This window comes from Bacillus rossius, chromosome 3 (genome assembly GCF_032445375.1).
Source record: "Bacillus rossius redtenbacheri isolate Brsri chromosome 3, Brsri_v3, whole genome shotgun sequence".
NCBI lineage: Eukaryota > Metazoa > Arthropoda > Insecta > Phasmatodea > Bacillidae > Bacillus > Bacillus rossius.
The window spans coordinates 48,437,296-48,461,483 of NC_086332.1; the positions used below are offsets into that span (position 1 = coordinate 48,437,296).

Here is a 24,188-nt window from a genome sequence, read left to right on the forward strand (position 1 = left end):
AGCATAACATCCCACTCCGTGCACCAGATCATGCCGGTGGATTGTTCAAAAACATGTTCACAGACTCAAATATATTCACATGTGCCCGCATGAAAACAAATGTATTTTGAATGAAATGGCAAGTAATACGTTGTCTGAAGTTGTTGTGCATCTAAAGACAGGGCCTTTCTCTGTTGCAACAGACAGGAGTAACGACACAAACTAAAAATTGTACCCCATTGTTGTCACATTTTATGACAGCAAACAGGGTAAAATACTGATTACAGTTCTCTCCATACCTAACCTTGAAGGCGACTACAGGGCAGAATATAGGTCAGTTAATCTTGTCACAGCTAGAATCGAATGGAGTACCACTTAATTTTTGTGTAGCATTTTGTGCTGATAATGCACCTGTGATGGTTGGGAAGAAGAATGGTGTTACTGTATTTTTAAAAGAAAGGCATGAGGAAATAGGCAGAAAAGGCAGCTTCAAGTGTGCCAGTGAATGTGGATTAAATACATTAGTAAATGTTTTTTTATTATATGGAAAAAAGTGCTAAACAAAAAGAACGACTTGCTAGATTTCAAGATCTTCGCTGCAAGGAATCGAAAAAGGTACTCAAGCATGTTGTAACACGGTGGTTATCTCTTGCAAGAAGTTTGACAAGACTTGTCAGTCAGTGGGAATCATTACTCAGTTTTTTCACAGAAGTGGTGTTGGTGACACAGAAACCATCCCAGTCTGTGAGTATGACATCATTCAAAATCCCATTAAGCATAAAGAAACAATGTAGTTCTAGCACAGAAAAAGGAAACCAGATACAAGGAAAAAGAGAATTAGCTCCTGAATCTACTTCTAGCAAGAAAATTGCACTGACTGATTATAAGTTTGACAAGCCAGTTCTTAAAAACATAAAATCAAGAATTCTTTTGCAAGTAGGGAAGAAAAATTGTTTCTGTTTCCGTCTTTCAATTAGAACAAAGCTTTTTGTGCCTTTCTACTTCATTTTTTTGAGAACGTATTATTTTATTATATTATTTTTAGACAGTAAATGTAATTCTTCAAGCAGCATCGCCACAGATACATATTTTAACTTAAGAGAACTCTTAACGAATTTGCTGAGAGACATTCTTGTACATTTCGTTAAACCTAGTGTACTGAAGGGCAGTCCATTACTTGAGGTACAGTAAGTACCATTTACGTCATAACCAAAAAGATGATGGTGAGTTAATGATAGGAAGTCACACAATTTTAATAAATGTGCTCCAAAGCAAAGAGAAACATGTGTTCTACAGCTCAGTAAGGAAATATTTCATTACTGCATGTGATTACATGATTAATAAGTTTCCTTTTAAGAGTGAAGTTTTAAAACATGCAGAAGTGGCACGATTGAATGGAATTGAAAATGCACAATTTTCCTCTGTACATTACTTTGTGAAATTGTTCCTCATTATCTTGCCTGTGAAAAAAGAGGAAACTATTGATTTGGCAATAAATGAACTCCATAAACAATTTACAAATGTGCAGATTGATGACATTTCTGCTGTTGTGGATAAAGATGTGTCGATTGATGTGAAATGGGCAGAGTTATCCTTATCACATACACAAGGAGTTGAAGGGTATTGTAAATATGACAGAATATCAAGGGTAATGCTTTTCATTTTAAGTATACCACACAGGAATGCGGAATGTGAACGTATCTTTAGCTTGGTAAGAAAAACAGAACAGAATTTAGGTCATCTATGTCAAGAGAAACACTCCAGTAAATCTCTGTTCTCAAATGCAAGAGGTCTGGACCATGTTATCAACAAAACTTCAGCAGTGTTTTCCTGCAAGCAGCAAAGAAGGCCACTTCATCATCATTACAAATGAAGCAGAACACTACAGATTAATTTTTTTTCACATAAAATTCTTGAATCATTCATCCATCAGTCCAACATTTTGTTTAAGGTTTTGTTTATTGTTCTCAGTGTAAGTTTTTTGTGTAGTTGTTAACATTTTGTGCTAATTTTTTTAAAAATATTATTACAGCAGCACTAGAAAATATATTTTTAGGGCGGAATTCATAGTGGTGATATAAGCAATACTTGAAAAAAGTACTGCTTATATGCATGCTTAAGTATGGCATTAAATTCATAGCGAACAAAAAGAGCACTGATTATTAGGACTACTTCAAGTAATACTTCACGAAGCACTGTGTCAAATAAGTACTGCTCAATACGAATTCACAGTCATGAAATAAGTTTGCCTTGTTTCGCAAGTATTCATAATCAAATAAGCCATGCTTATTCATTGATATAAGTAATACTTCATGAAGTCAGCTATCTAGGTGACTCAAGTACCGGTACGGATTTACTTGTTGTAAGTAATAGGTTATGTAAAATTCCCGTTAATTTTTCCATATACAGTCAAACCTCTCTGAAACGACCCCTCACGGTTCCCAGGAATAGGGTCGTAATAGAGGGGGGGGGGGGGGTCGTAATAGATGTTTTCCGAAATTTTCAGTTCATTTCAACCCCCCCCCCCCCCCCCCCCCTCACAAACCGCTACTCGCTAACCAGCCGTACAATGGCAGCATGCTGTCACTCACAATGCCAGATGGCTTTGCTTTAAACCCACTTCAACCTTCATGACAAGTCCGTCACCCTACAGGCCACCTCTAAAGAAAATATGTGTTAGTTTACATGTACGTTTTCTGCTTTCCGTAGTTAAATACACTAGAACCCCGATGTCACGAACCCCGGATTTAACGAAGCAGTGATTTTACGAATACATTCTCGGGAACCGTAAAAAAAAATTGGACATTTTGACCAAAATGTGAAAATCAGAAAAAAAAATTTAAAAAACGAAATGAAAGATCATTAAAATCTGTTAATTTTAACACACAGCGTATTTTTGTGTCGGCTTTAATACTTCCAATAATGTTCATGTAAGAATAACAGAAAAATAATGGGACATTTCCTTTAAAAATATGGCAGCTGTAGGTTCTGCAACGCGAGTGGGCGCACACGAAGCTCGCCCGGCTGGCTAGCGGCAGCGGCTTCATGACGCATAATCTCACCCCTCCCTCCCCTCTCGTTAACATTCTTCAAGGCTAGCTCATCCCTCCCAGACACACAAACCATCTAGTGTCCTCCCTTATAACACTCCAACTTCGCTCCCCTTTGAAAAACCTTCAGTGAGAAAATGCTCATTTCACCCTCCCTTCTCCCGTAAAATTGGGCTATTATGAATGGGGTACTAAAGCGGTGAGGGAGGGGTCAAAATATGTCACTTTTCACACCAAGTTCGAGTTCAGTCATCTCTGGCAAGGAATTTACAAGCTTTCAAACTTAAATATAAATGTATTTTAATAGCAAGGGTCCTATAAAAAGGAATATACCGAATAAAATGAAGCTGCTGTCACCAAACAAAGCATAAAACGGCCCAATGCGTGGTCGCTTTGTTATTGCTCGCGCGAGAGGTGAGACGTGGAATGTTAGAAGAAAGATAAATGCGAGAGAGACAGACGGCAGCCAGTGTGTTTCCTGCGTGGGCAATAAGTGGCGTAGCCTTTTTTTTTTATGCTGGGTGAAGCGTCCTTTTTCTATCAACCCACGGGAAAAGATAATTGCTTGAGCTGTCAAAATAAACATCGCTGCGGCAGTTAAAACAAGTCGAGGCGGGCGTGCATCCAGTCGGTCGCTGTGTATTGTCAACCGATAGTAATCAAAATTAAGAGAAATCCAGCAGGTAGCTTTCTTTGCCTTAACTGCGTACCACACTAGACACTCGCAAAAAGCTAAACGTAAACACGTTGCCACAAAAACTTTTAACTGCATCCTGCCAGCAAAGGGACATGGAATGGGGGTTGTTAAGCGCTGACAGCGGTCGTAAACACGTTGCCACAGCGGTCTACAGGAAGTGGTAGTTATTTTTAGATATGCGCTGCCTACGGCAGTACAGCACTCGGCAAGAGAAACGCAGTAACACACTACTCACCACAAGAAACTTATTTTCTGTCAGATTTTCTTCTGATTTTCGGAAATTTTTCACGGTTCCTCGAAATCGGGTTGTAATAGAGGTGGTCGCAATAAATGGGGTCGCAACAAAAAGGTTTTACTGTATTAAACTAAAATTGAGAGAGTAAACAAATTCAATTTGGGAAAAAGAAACAAAACAAATCGTTGCAGCTTAGTTTTGTAAACAATACAGGCTACGTACATAACCTCTTCTGCAGCTAGCGTGATGGATTTTGGTGAGAGGGACGATTTTGAACTTGTGGATGAAGTTTACGAGGACCATGTCAATGTACGGACACCAAAGCGCTACATACAAGATGCATTAAACCCTTTCGAATGGTATAGTGATTCTGAGTTCAAGCGAAGTTTCGGATTCAGCAAGCCATCACGAATCACGAAAGTTGTTTCGTTACCACGTGGTTGACTTCACCCGCTTATAGATCACAGTCACAAGATGGCCAACATAATTTAACAACACAAACATTCAAAACATATTTATGTAGTTCTAAATTAGTTTTTAATACATGTACATATTTATGTTATTCAAGTTCACTATCAAATAAAGTATAAATATCATCATACGTATTAATTTCATTATTTTAATCGCATATATGGTTTGAAACGTGGGCATTTTTATTTTCAAACAGGTAAACTATGTATTTACAGCAGTATATTTGCTTGCATTACGTTGACACAAAATTCGTCCTTTACTTTTTGAGATACTTCATAAAGTACAGCATGGCCAATATAAGAAGTGCTTGTTCAATTATTACTTCGTCAAGTATAGGTTTATGAATTCATTGCTGGAATAAGTACTACTTGAAGAATAAGCACTACTTTATAAAGTATAACTTATTCGCCAAACAAGCCTTCGACTATGAATCCCGCCCTTAGAGTAGTTTTGCATAAGATTTTGTTGGGTCGAATATAAGGTTATGGGAAAATAGAGAAATTGATATTGGTTACCAGTACTTAGTAATTGCTGCAAATGATTTATGCCAAATTTTATAAATTCTAAAAGTTTTACTGATGGGAGTTTCAAAAAGTTGGCAGGTATGCCTATATTGGAGATTCATATATACAAGGTCCAAACTTCAAATACACTTCACAATGTTGGAGACGTAATTGAGTATAGACAAACTTATTTGTAGGTCATTGAATTTCTCCTGATTAAAGTTTGGTCGACTGTAAGGCACAACATATGGTTCTTAATACTTAATCTATGGTGGATCCAGAAGCTCATGAAGGGGAAAGCTCACGTTCAGATATTTCTAGTTTTTCCAAAGAAAACCTTATTTTATCTGGTGAGGAGTGTTTCCAAAGAGACCTCTCGGTGGAATTTTTCACTTTTCTGACTTCACCCACTTTCAGCAGTCTGTTGGAATCACCTGTGACTTTTGTCATAACTATGCCCATGATTCTCCTTCCAGATGGAGAATGCAGCATAACCTTTTAACACGTCCACTCTTGACATAATTTCCACAAAGGAAAACCTGCAGGCTCACGGCTGGCAGTAAAACACACAGCTGCCAGGATGTGATTATCATGAAGAAGTCCCAGACCAGGGTTCACATTTGTGTCTTAATTTCACTGTCGCCTACACGATGAAACACAAGAACCACAAGCTAGTGATTTCTTTACTGTGATGGAACAGTTTCCAAGCAAACACCAGAGCCCTACTGTGTAGCAGAGACACGCACCAGAGCGCTGGTGAGAGCGCGGTGAGCTGCCGAGCCGAGGAGACATGACGGCCTGAGTAGAGCTGAGCACCTCCGCAGACAGCTCGCGCACAGAGTCAGAGAGGCTCGCCCGGGAGTGGCGCGGCGACATGGCCTTCATGGGCGAGTGCCTGTCGCAATGCTGCAGGCTGTCCTGTGGGCACGGTGGTCGCGTCTCTCTCTCCTCTCTGCCTTCCCTCTCGCACATCACACAGTGATTCCTGACCATCCAGTTTGCATTTCAAAACCTTAAAGTTCACAATAACCAGATTAAATAATTACCTTCAGCTTTAACCATTTGATACCAAACAGTGCAATAGGAAAAACCAAACATTTAAAATTAATTCAAATTTCTGTATTGATGAATTCCATGAAAATGAAATGTAAACAAATAATTTGTAGATGAGTCATTTTGTTGCAAATTAATGGTAAATTCGTACTTCATGGGTTCTTTCCTTTTCTAATGTGTAAATTTAGAATTTTAATTTTTAACTATATGATAAAACCAAGCACATAAAACTACCATTCATGATTGACAGTTAGATTTCTACACATCAATGTCACAGAACCAAATTAACAAACTACGAGGGTTATTTTTTTTTCAACCTCCGATTGGCTGCAATAAAAAAACAGGAATGAATTGGGAAATTATTTTAATGTCAAAAGAAACGTACATCTTTACTCTATTTTCCCACATAATCACCGTGCAGATTGAGGCATTTGTCGTACCGATGCACCAGCTTTCCAATACCCTCTGCATAAAATGATGCCTCCTGCCTATTCAGCCACGTTTTAACAGTGCTCTGCAGTTCATCATTGGTGTTGAAGCGTCGTCCTCCAAGCCACTTTTTCAACGTGGGGAAAAGGTGATAGTCACTCGGTGCCAAATCCGGACTGTAAGGAGGGTGATCAAACACAACTGAGGTGTGAGTTGGCCGCTCCACATGATTGGTGGAAGGGGGTAAACACTACGAGACGTGTCGATTCGTGTACGAGCGATTAGGGTATCAATTAATGGGCATGCCATGGAGAAATGAAACTGTAATCACACTGCAGGGCACTGTTAAAACGTGGCTGAATAGGCAGGAGACATTACTTTATGCAGAGGGTATTGGAAAGCTGGTGCATCGGTACGACAAATGCCTCAATCTGCACGGTGATTATGTGGAAAAATAGAGTAAAGATGTACGTTTCTTTTGACATTAAAATAATTACTCAATTCATTCCCGTTTTTTTATTACAGCCGATCGGAGGTTGAAAAAAAAAAACCTCATATAAATACGTATTAGCCAAATACAATAGAATACCATACGGCAATGTGAGTTTCCCCAATGTATCATTATCTAATAATAATGTAGGTTCGCCTGATGTATTCAAGTACCTACTCTAGATGTTCAAACAAACTATGAAATAAGTTAAACTATTTTATAGAGATGTGAGCTGGTAAACTTATGAGGAAAATTGTTTGTTTGGAAATCATTTATTCCCATTACCAGCATAGAATTACATAATTAAAATAGGTTAAAATATTTACACAATAATTTCTTTTCTTCAGTTAGGTAGGTACTGTTTTACAAACTGTTGGTGAAGGTAGCATGAGAGACCTACCCAACTCTCTAATGTTAAGTGAGCCATTATGTTGTAAAAAAAAAAAAAAAAAAATCTATGGTTTGTTTGGTTCTGTTTGTATAAAAACGTTGATAAAATTTATTTGTGTGTTTCTGTGAAGGTATAACTTGCAAGAAATTTTTCCAGTTTTGCAGATAATTTTTAGAAATATAATTTTCCAGAAATCTAACATTTTTACTAAATATTTACACTGATTTATAAAATCTACTATAATGATCCAGTAAATACATACCGTATTGGTCCGAAAATAGGCCGACCTTTTTTGCCAGTTTTGTCAACCTTGAAATCTAGTCGGCCTATATAGGCCGGGGCACTAGCCAAAATAGTATAATTAAAAACATACATTTCAAGGAGGATAACTTATGGCATAAAAATGTTATCAGATATACAATTCAGTTACCTAAAATTACGCCATACTAACATGGAATTAGTAATTTTTCCAACTGAGAAATTTAGTAAACACACTTAAGGGGCCCGCCTACCTGGTCACACAGACGGTGTGCAGAGCTTCAGGAAAAACAACGCGATTTCAAAACTACTCAAGATATCCGAGTGGGGTATGTTTACGAAAAGCATTTAAGAGTTCGCTGAGGCCCGAAAAGTACTTTTAATTTTGGATCATGTTTTTAAACTGTATTTCTAGAAGAGTTAAAATGGCTGAAACGCATGTTTTCAGAGTAATTTTTAGGTGTAAAACAAGTGGTACAGATTCTTGAAAGTACTTAAGGGACTTGTATTACACCTTTATCTTCATTTCCCCGTAATATAAAAATACGGTCACCGCTCAAATTTCACAGTTATCCTGTGACGACGAGAAGACTGCGCGCCAGTTCAGAGCCTTGTGCTTAGAGGCGATACCGCGCTAGAAGCACCAGCGAGCGTCGCGCTTATCATCCCGCCTCACTAACACACATACACCCCTGACGAGGCGGGCCCCTTAGCCCCAATAACGTATCATATTTTAAGTTAAGTACACAGATGTGGTCACTTGTAGCACATAGCTTTTAAAAACTCGGTCTGGTTATTTTTGAACTGTATTTAACAGGCTGCGGTAATTTTATTTGCTTGTAAAATGTGGTATTTACAGTAAACAATTAGTAAAAACAGCAATTTTGCCATAAGGTTATTAACCGTAGTATGCTTTATTTACTCTTCTACCACACGAAAATCAAAATAGGTTAATGGCACCAGTGTTGGCAACTTGTAGTTGCGACACGAATAAACAAATACTGGTACATACCAACAGTAACAAGAACAATAAAACCTATTTGCAATATTGGCTGTTTTATGGATGATTCATACATGTTTTACATGAAACCATTTTGGTTTTTTTACGTCAAAATTATATGTATCGGTAAATGTTTTTACGTCACAATTTCCAAGAACTTAGAAAATGTAGCCATTGCCGTATAAAATGTTGGCACCACTACAAAAGAATGTGAAGATAAACGGAAACACAGGCCTGTGCCTATGTAAATATGAACTCTCAAATATTTTGGTAAGTAAGAATAACACATTTTGTCAGTTCAATAAATATTATTAACTTAGTTGAAGTGTTACTGTGGTAATATGCTGCTGATAATCATTTTAGTTAGTTAAAATTTATTTTTCCCTGATTTTGAGTTTGCTGTAGAAGGGGGCGGCCTATTTTCGAGGTTGGCCAATTTTCGGACCAATACGGTAGATTAAGACAATTATTTCAATTACTTCCTTCTGAATCTTTCTAAGCACTGGATTTTAATGTCGCAGTATCAAAAGTAACAAAAGCACAGGAAGTAGCAGTTTGCACGCACCTGGCTGGAGTCGGTGTCTCCTGGTTGGCCAGGGAACCGGAACACCTTGTAGCTGGGCGACTTGGGCCAGGTGACGGGCGGCGGGCTGCGGATCATGTGTTCGTGGATCTCTGGCAGGGTCAGAGGGTCCACCTCCAGGTCCGACGGGAACTCCTTGTAAACAATGCTCACACCCAGGAACAAACTACGTACTCACTTACAGACTATGTGTATAGCATGCTGTCCCAGGGATGACTCCGGGATGTCAGCCAACTGGGCCATTTTTCTCAATGTGATCCATCAAATCAGTTAATCCACTCACCAGCATTTGGAAACATTAATATTTTATTTTGTTTATCTGTTTATTGAAAAAAAAAATTCTTTTTCAGGTAGCCTAATGTTTGAAGGGCTTTTTGATTACTTACAGTGTACAACCAATTTATACTATCAATCACTGATGTAAAAAAATTAAAATAAATATAAATTTTTTTTAATTACATAGGTACATGTTCAGATGCTTAAAAAACTTTAAAATTATTGGCTTTATTATGTCCTAGCCAAAATGAATAAGATCTTTTCAAAGGTGGAAGGTAGTAGAAATCTGAATATATTTTATAAGAGTGTAATGAATGAATCAGTCATGCATCTGGCAACAAGACTTTAAGTTTTAAGAAAATATAACTAATTTTTTCTCTACTCTCATAAGGCAATTTTTGGTCCATATAATTATTCATCAAAGGCACTTTGATATCTATTTAAAAAAATGTTTTTTTGACAAACTATGTGTATGTAAAATCTAAGCAGTAGCTACATAGGTACTGACAATAATGAGTAAAATACAAAGGGATAAAGGATTACCAGGTTATCCAAACTAAAACAAGAAAATATTTAGAAGTTGTTACCAAGAATTTTCGTAATTTTATACATTTACCATGATTTTAAACAATTTTGGCTGTACATACAGTTGAAACACAATACCTCAATCTTTATATGAATGGTGAATTTGTAAAACAACTTAAGTCACATTTTTGGTGTTTTGAGATTATTGCCTAATTGTGAAGCAATTGCAAAGGGCTACAGTTTATTAGTAAAATGACTTTAGTCCATGTCTTTGTTTCGTTTTTATCTGCTCCTGCATTTTTATGTTTATAGACAAAACAACCTAAGTCCCGGACTTACGTCGTTTTGACTGTGAAAAATTTTTTGATGTGAGAGTAAGCATGATTGTGTGGACACGTATGCCATCTACCTTAAATAACTGGAACTAAATGTGCTGACACTTATATGCTATCTGTTGACAAATATGTTCAGCTCAGTGTGAACGAAAATGTTGTTGCAATTGTGCGTGTTGTGAAATAAAACAAAAGTAAGTTTGCAGGAAAATGGCGTGTTCTAGCAGTAGTTTGAAGAGTTATCTTGAAGAAGCTATTGACAACAATGATATACGAAAGAAGGGTGTCAAAAGGACTGCTGAATAAAAAATAAACATTATAAAAAAGGCTAAGGTAAAAGGTTTGAAACACAAGAACCATGTAAACAAGCTTGTACCAGCTAGATGCAGCTAGATGCACTGGACAAGAATGTGGGTAAGTACATAGGGCTAATAAGTTGTAAGAACGATACTAAATAATACATTAAAATGAGAATACCAGAACACTCGCGGTCTTACAATTAGTGAGAAATGTTGTGGTGTTGTTATCTCAGGAAAACAAACTGCAGAACATTACATTTAAATCAGTAAAATGTTTCTCTGTGAATATAGATGAAGAGAAAATAAATTTTTTACCTTCAGAATAATTTATTAATAGATGTCCTGAAAATATAGTTAACAACACAAACCCCTTGTGTGTTAAATGTGTTGAAAAGGAGTGATACTTGATAATAATACAATATAAGTTAACATTTATTCCAAAAATAAAAAAATAAAATTTAGTCCTCCAGCCAATACTAGTTGATTTGTCACATTCTCACGAATGTTATTTATATAGAGCTATCCAGTCTTCCCCTTTTACGGAATTTACTATACATAGTTGTTATATGCAGACTTGCAGAAAATGCACAACTTATTACTATAAAGTAGTTCGAATCAGGTTACAGGTTACTAAACTAGTAACTTCAATGACATATAAAAATCTTAGTGTGCTTTACAAAACAAACTGTCATATTTTATTTTTGAATAAATAACATAATTAAGCTAAACAATAAAATTAAATGGATGTGTTCAGTTATGTACCTCGAATTCAATCACAGTATGTTTCACAGATTTCAGAATGCTTAGAAATAGTAGGGCATAGACTGTTTGGTGTATTATTGCATTTTGTACTAGATACCAATTACTAACATTAACAGATATTGAAGAGTGACGAAACAAATTACATGAGGTAATAATAATTATGTACTGTTCTTTGATTTCAGTTGCAAGAAAAAGTGCTTCAGGCTAGTTTCAGATAATACCTTCATTGAGGCAGTAAACCAAATGAATGGGTTTAATACCAAGAATGAGCAGGATGTGTTTTTGCAAGGACTAATAATGCGTAAAGATGTTCAAAGAAGAAGGAGCAGGAAAGACGAATCTGGCAGACGAGAAGCTATGTTTGTGTACCATGTAAGGGACTCTGGTAAACTGGTTGCTGTGTGTAAGAAAGCATTTTTGAGTATTTATTGTGTTAGTGAATCTAGTGTCAAGCGTTTGTGCCAGCTGATACTACTTGGAAAATCACCAAGTGATGAGAGGGGAAAACACAAACCATCAAGTGCAAAAGACGCTACTATTCTTGCAGATATTCATAGCCATATATCCTCCTTTTCAGTTCATCAAACTCATTATGGTGATGTTGATATTTATTATCTAAGTGGAGAAATAATAGTGAAGAAAATGCATGAAATGTTTGTTGACAAGTATGCAGACAGGAATGTATCATATCATTACTATCACAAGTATTTCAAGAGCCATTTTAGTTTGAAGTTTGGTAGACCTAGTGTTGATACTTGTGTAATTTGTGAAGAAAAAAGTATTAAACTGAAAAGCTGTCTAAATGACACCGCCAAAAGCATCGCATCGGCCGAACTCCTTGTGCATAAATGCAGGAGCAAGAAATTCTATTTAACATTGAAACAAGCATCTCAATTGTGCATCGAAAGAGATGATTTTGTTGCATTATGATTTGACTACATGCAAAACATATCGTTGCCAAAGATTCCAGTGCAGGATATGTATTATCTTCGTCATCTGTATGTTCCTGTATTTTCAGTGCACAACCTTAAAACCAGCGAGGCCGTAGTTTACATATACCACGAAGGACAGGCCAAAAAGGGGCCAAACGAGGTATGTAGTTTCCTACTTGACTACATGAACAACTTTATTCCTGACTCAGCAACCGAGATATGGTTGTTTTGTGACGTATGTCCAGGCCAGAACAAAAACAACACTGTCATCAGATTTTTAATGGCATTAACTGCACAAAAACGGTTCCTCAAGATCAGACTTCTGTTTCCCATCAGAGGCCATTCATTTTTACCTTCGGACAGAGATTTTACTGTGGTGAAAAGGTGTTTGCGTCGTTTGGACAGATTCTACACACTGAAGGAAGTGTGTGAGCTAATTGTGCACTCTAGTGCAAAGAAAAAATTTACAGTGAATATTGTCGAAAGTGAAAATGTGTACAACTTTCATAGTTGGTGGCCAACTATTTACAAAAAGAATGTAAATTCCCTGGAATCATCAACCTGCAATGTACCACAAAGTCAGAAAGTCCCGTTCAGCATTTCCTCCTTCATGGAGTTCCAATTTTCTGCAGACCACTTCGGTATTGTCGTAGCCAAGCCATTTATTGATAGCCTAGTTGCTCACACATTTGCCCTTGGCCCAACATATCCCCACAACCCAGGTCTTCAAACTCAGAAAGCTTATCCCAATTAATGCAGACAAATTACAAGAAGTACGAAAGATGCTCAAATACATTCCCGAAGAAGAAGTCGTGCAGGCATTCTACCTTGGCATTGTACAATGGGCAGCAATAGACCATTGAACGTTTACCACATGTAGGTTGTGTCTGATGCAGAGTGAATTGTTGACACAATCTTATTATGTTGACTGAACTGTTATTCTCATTGTTTGAAGTATCCTTGTCAATTGAGAAAAATAATCCTACTATCTCTACAAATTGTTTGTAACATGTGAATGTATTGTTGAAATAAATTGACATTGATCTTATAGGATAAGGAGTTTCTCAGTGCCATCTGCTAAAAAAATATGTTGCCTATCATACAACAATAATTACTTTGTAACTTCACCTCGTTTCTTAATAAAAATGTTAAGAGATTAATTTAATTTTAATAATAATTATTATAAAACATATTATATTTTGTATTGAATATTTGTGAATTTGCAAAACGTTTTAAGTCTCAGTTTTTTAATTTTTTTTCTTCTAAAAACATATAAACATTAAACCTTCTTTCAGAAGTTGAAAAATATTCACAATACTGATCTGTTTGCTTTACACCATTAAAAAGTGGCACAATATGTGCCAACAGCACATTACACAGTTTTTTGTGATTTTCTCAAAACTATTAGTTTGGACTTACACCGTTTTGCAAATTCACCATTCATATATACATGTTATAAATAAATGAAACACCAGAAAATAGTTCATCATTTAGTCATGTCTTACCTGAAAATTTAAGTTTCTTCATAAAAGCTTCATTCTTATTAACATAAAAGGCATATAAATAAGTTCTCTTAAATAAACTTAAATAATGTGATTCATAAATTATAAGGTAACAGAAATTTTTAGCTTATGTAAGAGATTTTAGGGATACTTCACACAGTTAAAGCCCATTATCAATCCCAATTTCAACCCTAGAAAAGCAAATAATTCTATTAAATTTTCCTGAAAGTTTTTCACACAAGTTACAATAATGTGTGTTCTGCTAAGAAAAAAATGTCTCTTATGCCTCCATGACTTCAGTTCTTCTCCACCTGTTTAACCAATTACTAACAGCAACAAGTACACAGTGATAAAAGTAGTTCAACATTGGCCTCACATTCACAAGGTACCAATACTGGTCAAGTCCATGAATTTGGTTTTTTTCTTTTGGTTCCCCAATTACTCCAGGCAAATGTTGGCAAAAAATTAATAGAAAGTGTTTCACTAACCTGAGACATGAGGATGGCATCGTCCGACTCTAGCTCATCCAGACTATCTATCAGGCTCTCACGACTGGCCAACACCTACAAGTAACGTACAAACCATCCATTAGAGCATTAACAATAATCGTACATTTTGTACCTACAAACATCTTTGATACCACCAAAAAAGCTATTCATAGTCAGAAGATACATTTTGAACTGATTTATCAAAAAAATAATTTTAAAAACATTACCCTGTAATGTAGTTGCATGTAATTCAACTCAAACATAGTCAGGTTAGCATTGATCAAGAAAAGTAGTTATCTTGTGAATGGCAATGTTAAAAAGATTGAATTGTTTTCATTTATGAACATTAGATTTTAGATTAACGGTTTCCCACAAGTCCGAGCGGCAGAGGGATACGGAATGTTGACTGGCAGCAGGGCTGCCAACCAGGGAGCGCGGACGAACCTGCAGGAAGGGGTTGTCCTGACGCGACAGCCGCAAGGCCTGCATGTCCTGGTCGATGTCCCGCGTGCGTCCCGGGGTGAGGGTGACGGTGGAGATGGAGGGGGAGGCCGGGGGACAGCACGAAGGCTGCACGACTATGTTCACTGACGCAACGGACAGCGTCGAGGGCACCCGACTCCCCATCCCGCTGCAGTAGTTCTTCCCATCTGCAAGCACGCAGCATTCGCATTCACCGCCACGACAGCCACTGCTCTCAATAGTGCATCACAACTTACTGGTCCCATGCCTGACAACCACCATGTAAAAAAAAAAAACACAGGAATCAGTCATGGAGGAAATAACCAATAGTGAGACAGGAGAAAAGCAGAACGAAACAAAAAAAAAATCTGATCTTCAGACATACAAGATGACGGCTAGTTTGAGTAGTGAGTTAGTTATAAGAGTAAGATATAAATTTATATAAATATAAGAAAAATGCACTGTTAAACATAACACACAATAGTATACACATGTTCATATACACGTGAACATATATATGCACACAACAGAAGTATGTATTACGATGGACTAAGAAACATTAAGTAACCAAAAGGAAAACTAATTGCTTACAAAAATTTAAATAATTAAAAATTAACTATGTGGGAGGAATCTGGTAGTTTTTGCTTTGAGTTGTAAATATATACAAGTGCATACCACTAGAACTGTGTACTCTAATGCAACATCATAAATTTCAAAATTCTTACATACAGTCAGCAACTCATTTATCCCTGAAATATGGCTGCTATGATTATACTATAGTTACCTGAATGTTGAGTTTGTTTATCCATGGAGTCTAGAGTGCTGCTTTTGACCCTAATAATGTCCTCGACATTATGTTTCTTTCTCTTGAACAAATTTACCAAAACCTTGAGAGGAGATTTCTTGCCTTGAACATCATGATTGTTTGGTGGGTCATTAAACATCACAACCTGCACAACATTTGTTACATTTGAATTAGAAAGTACATATATGTATATGTAAATATGCAGAGTTTTACACACAAAGACCCATTACAGGTAATTTTTTAAGGGGCTTAACATTCACAAAAAAAAAATTTGTTACATAATTTTTTGCATAATTACTTAGCTGTCAAAGTAACATTTTAAAGTTTTTCTTTTCCACTACCGAGTAGGAGAATAAACTCCAATACAGATTGAGAATTAACTCAACTACAAAAATGTAACTTTTTAGTTTTAATGACTATGCTACTGGCTTCCTTATTATATCACCTATCAAAATTTTGAAACAGTCAAGTAAAATAAAATTATTTTGCTGAAACAAATTAAATATATATAATGAAAGAGCAAGTAGCATTGCCTATAAATATTATGATTCTGTAATCCATTTAATTTCCCTAAACGGCACCACATAAAAACATTAATAAATGCAAAAAGTATAATATGTATAATATGTATGTGTACTATATACATATATGTTTCAATTTTGTGAACGTTAAGCTATTTAAAAACGCTTTGTCCTGTTACGGGCATTATTTTATATTGACGTTAATAGAGATAAATGTCTGGAACAGGACAAACCCTTTAAGTCGACTGACCTGTAATAGTTAAGTGTAATAGGCTCCAAACCACTTGATAACTACATACTCTGGGGTTAAAACATTAACCCTTGCCTCACCCCATGATAACCACTGAGGGCTGCTACATGTGTGAACATTAGCAAAATAGTCTGGCTTTCTTTGATTGATTGATTCATTCATTCATTTGACATAACCTGAAATAGATTTTGTCCAAAAATTAATAATCTAAACAATCACAATATTTTAGACAAAACAATATAAAATGTAAAAAAAAAACAAAAAATCAAGTAAATGCAGAGTAATAAGTAGGTAGCCTACTGGTTAAGCTGTTACCTTAGGGACAACACAATAGGCATGCTACCTTCTGTTAAAAATCCAGGTTAAAATTTTAGTGGGTCAAGGATGGATTCTCAAACCATGCAAAGACTGTGGAATTTCTAAATAGTTTGGATCTATTCCCTTTAGTGATATGCAAGAAGTATGTTATCTTGTACCAGTGGCGTAGCCAGGATTTGTGTATGGGGGGGTGTTAAGCATGGCCCCCCCGTATTATAGCGGGGGGTTGGGGGGGTCCTCCCCCGGAAAAATTTTGATTTTAAGGTGTAAAATAGTGCTATTTTAGCAGTTTTCTGTTCTTAAATTTAAATATTGTAATGGTAAAAATTTTATTATTTTTAATATGAAATTTGTTTGAGTGATGAATAAGAAATTAATTAAAGATTTGGTGCTAAGGGGGGGGAGGGGGGTGAACCCCTAACCCCCCCCCCCCCCCCCTAGCTACGCCCCTGTCTTGTACAATTTCTTGTGATATATTAAGTTTACAAAAAAGGTATCTGAACGCAAATTAATTTTCTGTATCTTTGTGTTTTACGCAGAGTTTACATACTTTGCAAGAATGCAAGAGCACAATGATACAGCATGCAACAAATGCAAGAAAAATATGGTCATTTATAAAACATGCAAATCGCAAGACATCAACTCTACATCTTGAAACTGTAAAAATGTATAAAAAAAATTTCTTCATCAGGCTTCTAATCATAAATGATGTTGCCACAAAAATGTGTGAAACACTTAATAGCTTAATTTTAAAAGATAAAAAAAAATTAAAATGATAAAACAAATGGTAAGTATGCATCCTTATGTGTTTGGAATGCTTCACTTTAAATAAGGAAGATGAAAACACAAGCTAGAATACAAGAAGTTAAATTTAACTGAAGCTTATGTTGCATTTTAGCATCTCACATATTTTATTAATGGTTATTTGGAAATGTTATTAGACCTTTGCATCTTTCATTTCTCGCATAGTTTGCAAAATCAGCCTAAAATATTCTTGCATTAATTCATAAAGTGGACCATAGTCCAGATTGTTGTATGTGGGAACATTAAGTACAGAGGGCTAGTGGAGATACCAGTGAGAAAATATATTCCCGAAAGCACTAGCTGTTACTCTGCTGTAAATCATACAAGTCAAGTACACATTTGTGTCTTGTGTCCTGCATATAACATATCATAATATGCAGTTTAAATATGATAAGGCTACTATTAAAACAATCTAATCTATTTAAGGCCCGGCCACCATCAAGATAGTCTAAACTAACACACTGATAGTTAGGTCTATAATGATAAGAACTTTCACAACACAAAATTAGCACAGCGGCCTGGCTACAGCGAACATAAACTTCACCACATTCCTGTTTATTTTGATTGTTTTAGCCTTTGAAAAATTAATGCACAAACCCTACTTATTTATAATTATGGGCTTGTTTAAATGCTTATCGCAATATATGATTGTAGCTGTCAGACTGAATTACATGGAGTTCAACTGTTATGTATAATACTAGGCGTGCTTGTGAAAAGCTTATGTTGATTATGGCCGGGCCTTAAATCACTTTCACATGCATCGTATAACCGAAAATAAAATATTACTACAGTTACTTGTAAGAATAAAAGGTAAATTAAAAATTTCTTGTGCTGCACTAAATATTACCTTTGTGACATGCCGGCTAACAACATTTTCTCGTAAAGCAAACTACTAATAGGCATTAAGGGGGAAAATGTTTACAGCCCCGCCAAGTCAAAAATTGTGACACAGAATTTTACGGTGGAATCATCATTTCTCGTGGATCAGTAAGCGTGGATTGGATACACATACACTGACGAAGAGTATATAAGCACATTTTTATTTCCATTTCAGTAACATGAGTGCTAACTGGAAATTATTAAACTTATAACGCGAAGAATTGCAAAACCGAATTTCAATCGTTTCAATTCAATAACACTTATGAGCTGTCACTTGTTAGTTATAGTCAACAACGAGCGTTATAGTTAAACAATCAGTGTTGCCAAATGGCAAAAGCCCCAAATGTTCCTAGTTCGGTAACACAAGAATACATTAAAAATAACTGTTATTATAGGCCTATAAAAATAAATCGAAAATTTGTTTCGTTTACTATCTGCCTGCCCTAAGATTACAATACGCATCCAAACTCCAGAACACATTTGTGTCCTGAAATACTATCTGTTTGCCAACAGAACTGTATAAAAAAAAAGCGCAAAAATGAAATTAATAAAATAATAGGTATGGCAATATTTGTATGTCCAACTATTTCAGTGGAGAAAGTATGCGGTAATTCGTGTAAAGTACACTAACTTATGGACGGTGCTGCGAAAATTACTACTTTGCTTGGAATAATATTGATGTGTAAATAAATAATGGGTGGGTATGTTTGAATATCCAATTACAACATTTAAATGCATGATGCTTATGTCATAATAATTTATTCTCTGCAACAGCTGATTATCACAGTTCTATTAATAATAATAGTGCTTCATTAATGTGCGATGAATGGCATTTGCCGGTTACTCAAGGGTGATTAGATATAACATTCCAGTGTCAAAAAAATTCATAATCTAGCGATTTTGAACTAGGTACAGTGCCTTTAGAAGTGATACACCTGCCTCTTCGCTAAGATTAATGACAAAAGAATAGGACTTACTCAAGAACCAATTACAAGAATAAACATCCATGAAATGGTAAAGCGTAAATAATTATTTCATCCCTTCTAATGTTGATTTTCATTATTGACATTGTTTAGTCTGAGTGTTCAACTAACAAAACAATGGCTCAGCTTAAAAAAAAAAAAAAAAAAAAAAAAAAATCGAACGTACAAGTGAATGAATTTTTTTCTCTTTCAATAAACTGATTGCAGTCTCAAGACAAACATAGGTAGTACCTACGCGGAGCAAAACGGATTTGGGAATTCGAGATGAGAGGGTTACGTTATCACCCCACCATCCTTTTAAAGCTTCCACAGGGCAGGCGTTTGTACGAATCTCGCTCGTTTTATTATTCCCCATTCCTGCTAAACCAAAAAAATATTTATTTTCAACCAACACGCACGAGTTCGCAACTTGTGCTCATCCGGCAATTTTTGACAAACATATTTATATAGTTTAAAAAAAATTTAAAACACGATTAGATTTAGTTAAGATTTTTTTATTAAAGGTAATGGACGGCAAACTGTTACCTGGGAATGCGAGAACCCTGAAACTCTGCAACCTATCAAGTTGCAAATTACCCTGCATGTGTTGTCAAAACGAGTGACTAGTCCAAGCTCGGTTTAATTTGTTTTGTTAATTTTATGGTCATAAGCTTTACTTCAATGGCCAAAAAGAAAAAGAAATCAATCTTTCATCGATACTCTTTGTAATATCTTCATTAATCACAATATCTAATTTCAAAATTTACACCCACCCCTCAACCGGAACTCAAACCCAGAACCCCTCGCAACTTACGCCGGCAAATATCCGGCTACGTTATGATGGCCGGTTGAAAGCTCGGTTTAAAAAGTCTCGTAAAATATTGCGTGGAGTTCGGTGGCCCCATTGGCGCTCGCACTGCGGGGCCTGCAGATCTGGGTATTAATATAACGAATCGCGCTTTTGTGTTTGCCGCGACTAACCGACGGAACCGCACTCGACGTTGTGAATGCGTCCCATCCCCATCTATATTGGACAAAGTGGGGATTACCCGTTCGTCGCTACCAACCTTGACCTTGCCGGGGGAAAAAAAGTGATCCGACCATCTCTTCTAGACTGCCGACGATGAGCAGCTGTCAACGCGTCGCTATCTGCGCATGCCAGTTGTTGAGCTCTTTCCTCATTGCGTACGGCGTCATCACAAGCCGGCGGCGAGCTTAGTGTTGTATATAGACCCCTGTTTGTCGACGGAATACGTTGCTGCCCCAGCATCTGCGCACAGCGCGATAGGTATGTAGTTCTTTTCTCAAGCATGGTTGTTATTGTTAGGCCGATTCGCACAGGCGTAACTGAGGCAGAAAAAATTAATACTCCTTTCAACTTAACTTTCAAATGTTTGCTTGGAAATTCCTTTACTGTCTGCAACCCATTCTCAGACTTGAGTAGTATCTTATCAGTAATTTTAATGTAATAAATACTCTGCTAATATGCTCACATTTGTTTCTAACTCGTTGGGATGCTAGATAGCTGATCACGTGATCAATGTCAGTGCACAAATAGAATTGCATTTCCCATGTATCTTGCATAACTTTTTATGATAAAAAATGTAGATGCACATTCCAGTTCCTAATTTCGTAATGATACTTGTAACGAGGATCCGTACAGGTTTGTAATCATAGTGTCGTTATCATCATGGGTGCCTATTGCTCGCGTTAATGACAATGTTCGGAACATTGTGAAACTCACCTTGGCAACAAAAGTAACCCTAAGACCGGTTTGCACATTCGTGTTTTGAGGCAAAGGAAAGTAAGCTCCATTTACAAACCTGCGAAGATTTTGTTTAAAATTTACTTCCCTGGCTCTGCAAGGAGGCGACGGAAGACTGCCATACTGGAAATATACCATAATGACAGATTTCCACCTGGCCTCTTCGAAAAGGGAGGAAAGTTACCATAACGGAAAACTGCCATAAATAAATGGAATTCTGCCATATTTTCTTATACCCTCCATGGAATGAGTACAACTGCTTTGCCTTCGAAATAGCGTATAGAATACGTCGCTAGGTAGTGCTGTTAACCCCCTAGCTCAGGGTTTCCCAATCTTTTTCAGTCCGCGGCGCACATACATGTTTACTATTTTGTCTCGGCCCCCTAACCTATTTGGCTCGTCGAAATAGATAGGTACAATGATACTAGTTAGGTAGATAAGCACAAAAATTAAAATATCCACATTATGAATCTGAACTGTATATTTATATTTATAAGAATATAAAATTAACACAAAAACATTCAAGAGAGACTTAAGAACAACAAAAATAAAATACAATAGCTACCTAGCTAGTCAGTGTGATGGGTGAGCTTGGTGATCTTCACACATTTTTTTCAAAACGTGGAATAAGGTTTGACACTGCTACTCGCATTTCTTGCTCCACATTGATCTTTGAGCGATATTTGCTCTTGATTACAGCTACAGCTGAAAATCCAGCTTCGCACAAATACTATGTTGCAAAAGGAATGAAAATTCTTATAGCTTTTGAAGCTAAAGTGGGGTATTCATTTTGAAGTGATATCCAAAACTCGACCAGATCGGAACATGTGAATCTAGTTCTAAGGCTGCTGTCGCAAGAGAGTTCAATGAGACTTTCTTCTTCCTCCGATGTAAATTCTGGCGGAGCTTGTGCATGGAATGGGTCTTGAATCCACGAATATTTATCTACATCGTCTTCGGCAAAATATTTTGAAAACCATTCAAAGAACTTCGAAAGGTGTTCCGTGAAAAGGGTCATCAGGTCTTGTGAGACAACAAGCTCATTTGATGTCGCATATTCATACAACTGCGGGAAACAATCTTGACCGCGATTTTCATTCATTTTTTTAATCCAAAACTGCAGTTTTTTTCTTAAACGCAGCGATCTTCTCCAGTAGTTTCAGAATGTGCATGTTGTTGCCTTGCAAAGACAGATTCAGTTTGTTAATTTTTTCAAATATGTCGCACAAAAATGCTAGTTTTAGCAATAAATCTGGTTCAGCAAAGTATCTGGAGTTTGCATGATGCTCTTGTAAAAAAACTGTGAATTTCTTCATGTAATTCGAACACACGAATTATGACATTTCCACGGGAAAGCCATCGTGAATTGCAGTAATATATCAGTGCCGTAAAAAAAACTGTGAATTTCTTCATGTAATTCGAACACACGAATTAAGACATTTCCACGGGAAAGCCATCGTGAATTGCAGTAATATATGAGTGCCGTATGTTCAGCTCCCATATCTATGCATAGTTTTTTGAAAAGTCTGGCTTTTAGTGGTCTAGTTTTAATGAAGTTTACAGTACCAATGTCATGTTCTAATACTTGGTTTAATTCAGAACTCATCGACTTTGACGCAAGCGCTTCTCTATGGATGATGCAATGGGTCCACACAGCATGTGAAGCTTTTTTGCAAATAAGCGCTTGTAATCCTCCGTACCTGCCAGACATTGATCGAGCACCATCTGTACATACACCAATACATTTTTCCCAGTTCAAACCATTTTCTGTAATAAACTTGTCAAGAATTTCAAACAAGTCATGAGCCTTTGCACTTTCGGTAATGTTTTTGCAGAATAAGAGTTCTTCGACAATAATATTGTCAGCCACAAAGCGTATGTAACAAATCAGATGTGCATCATTATTACTGTCAGTAGCCTCGTCAAGTTGCAGACCAAATTCCTTCCCTTTAATTTTTTCTATTAATTGGCGATTTAGATCCTCAGCTATGTCATGGATTCTTCGACTGATAGTGTTGTTAGATAAGGGTACCTTAGAAATTAATTTTCTCGCCGATTCTCCCACCATAATATTCACCATGTCGAGAGCCAGCCGGTAGAACAAGCTCTTCTGCAATAGTATGAGGTTTTTTGCATTTCGCCACCCTGTATGCTACCTTGAAGGATGCTAACAGTGCGTTGTTAGGTACTGAGGCTTGTTGAGTAAACAAATTTTGTGTTTTTTTTTAAATTTTGTAATTTCCTATTAAAAAAATCACGCGATTTTTCAACCATAGCCGGGTGAATGGTTTCGAGATGTCGCTTTAACTTACTTGGAAGCATACTTTCGGTTGATAAAATTTTCAAACAGAGCACACACTGCGGTCTTTCTTCATTGTTTACTTCTGTTGACGTAAAGCCGAAGTCCAAATAGCTATCATCGTATTTGCGATATTTCCGTTTTTTTTACTTCCCCACCACTGGTAGATGCATTATCAGTGTCCCTTGTACTACCGACTTGTTTATTTAATACAAATCTATCCATTTTGACAAAACAAAAGACTTATGACGAAAACAAAACGAAACGACACAATCAAAACAAAACGGGAGACGACGACGTCATCTCGTCTCGCTGCTCGCTTGTAACTAAACAAATGACCATCGCGGGCGGTTCACGGCGGGGGAGAAGAGTACTACACGCCCAAGCTACTGTGGTCCTGTGGAGGGGAATTAAGGGAGCGCCAGTGTCGTCGTGAGAGAGGGGTTGTGAATGAGGAGTGGTTGGCAGGAGGGGGATACCGTTTGCTGCGGAAGCAAGGGGTGTATACATGTGTGTTCATTAGTGTACGCAACATGTAAGCAAGAGTATATGGATGAAAGGAAGACCATGTAGCGCAGTCGTGCAGTACGTAAGAAATGTAATAAACTGAAGGTATATTTGTATGAAACAGCGAAACAAGGTGTCTATGAAGATGTCAGAATGTGTACCAAACAGTCGTCACAGCATCACACTGTACCGTTTGCATTATAATAATTATTATATTTCACTCAGCACCAAACTGAATGTACATGTCGGTATACATTCGCCTATAATCAAAGAATTTTTTTTTGCGATAAATTGATGTAGCATATGCAAGAAACGTTTCAGAACAGTTTTTTGCTAAGTGCATGTAACAAACTCCCACTCA

At 36.7% G+C, this 24,188-nt stretch overlaps 2 protein-coding genes across 4 annotated transcripts in view; one reads left to right on the plus strand and one right to left on the minus strand.

The window, feature by feature from the left end:
• LOC134530631 (uncharacterized) overlaps positions 1 to 18,620 on the minus strand; it is a 34,466-nt gene extending 15,846 nt beyond the window's left edge. Inside the window, exons 1-7 of one of the 2 annotated variants that reach the window (XM_063365638.1) lie at positions 18,263 to 18,611; positions 16,294 to 16,469; positions 15,502 to 15,667; positions 14,700 to 14,905; positions 14,256 to 14,330; positions 9,122 to 9,274; positions 5,682 to 5,853 (exon numbers count right to left, since the gene is read on the minus strand). In XM_063365638.1, the coding sequence (XP_063221708.1) occupies positions 5,682 to 5,853; positions 9,122 to 9,274; positions 14,256 to 14,330; positions 14,700 to 14,905; positions 15,502 to 15,661 (766 nt within the window). In that variant the 5' untranslated portion in view covers positions 15,662 to 15,667; positions 16,294 to 16,469; positions 18,263 to 18,611. Of the gene's footprint in view, positions 1 to 5,681; positions 5,854 to 9,121; positions 9,275 to 14,255; positions 14,331 to 14,699; positions 14,906 to 15,501; positions 15,668 to 16,293; positions 16,470 to 18,262 lie in introns of both variants that reach the window. The other variant, XM_063365637.1, reaches the window with a different exon arrangement.
• Positions 18,621 to 20,393: 1,773 nt separating this feature from the next.
• The window catches only part of LOC134530632 (uncharacterized), a 70,140-nt gene continuing 66,345 nt past the window's right edge, over positions 20,394 to 24,188 (plus strand). Inside the window, exon 1 of one of the 2 annotated variants that reach the window (XM_063365639.1) lies at positions 20,394 to 20,544. In XM_063365639.1, coding sequence (XP_063221709.1) covers positions 20,412 to 20,544 — 133 coding nt within the window. In that variant the 5' untranslated portion in view covers positions 20,394 to 20,411. The remainder of the gene's footprint in view (positions 20,545 to 24,188) is intronic. The other variant, XM_063365640.1, reaches the window with a different exon arrangement.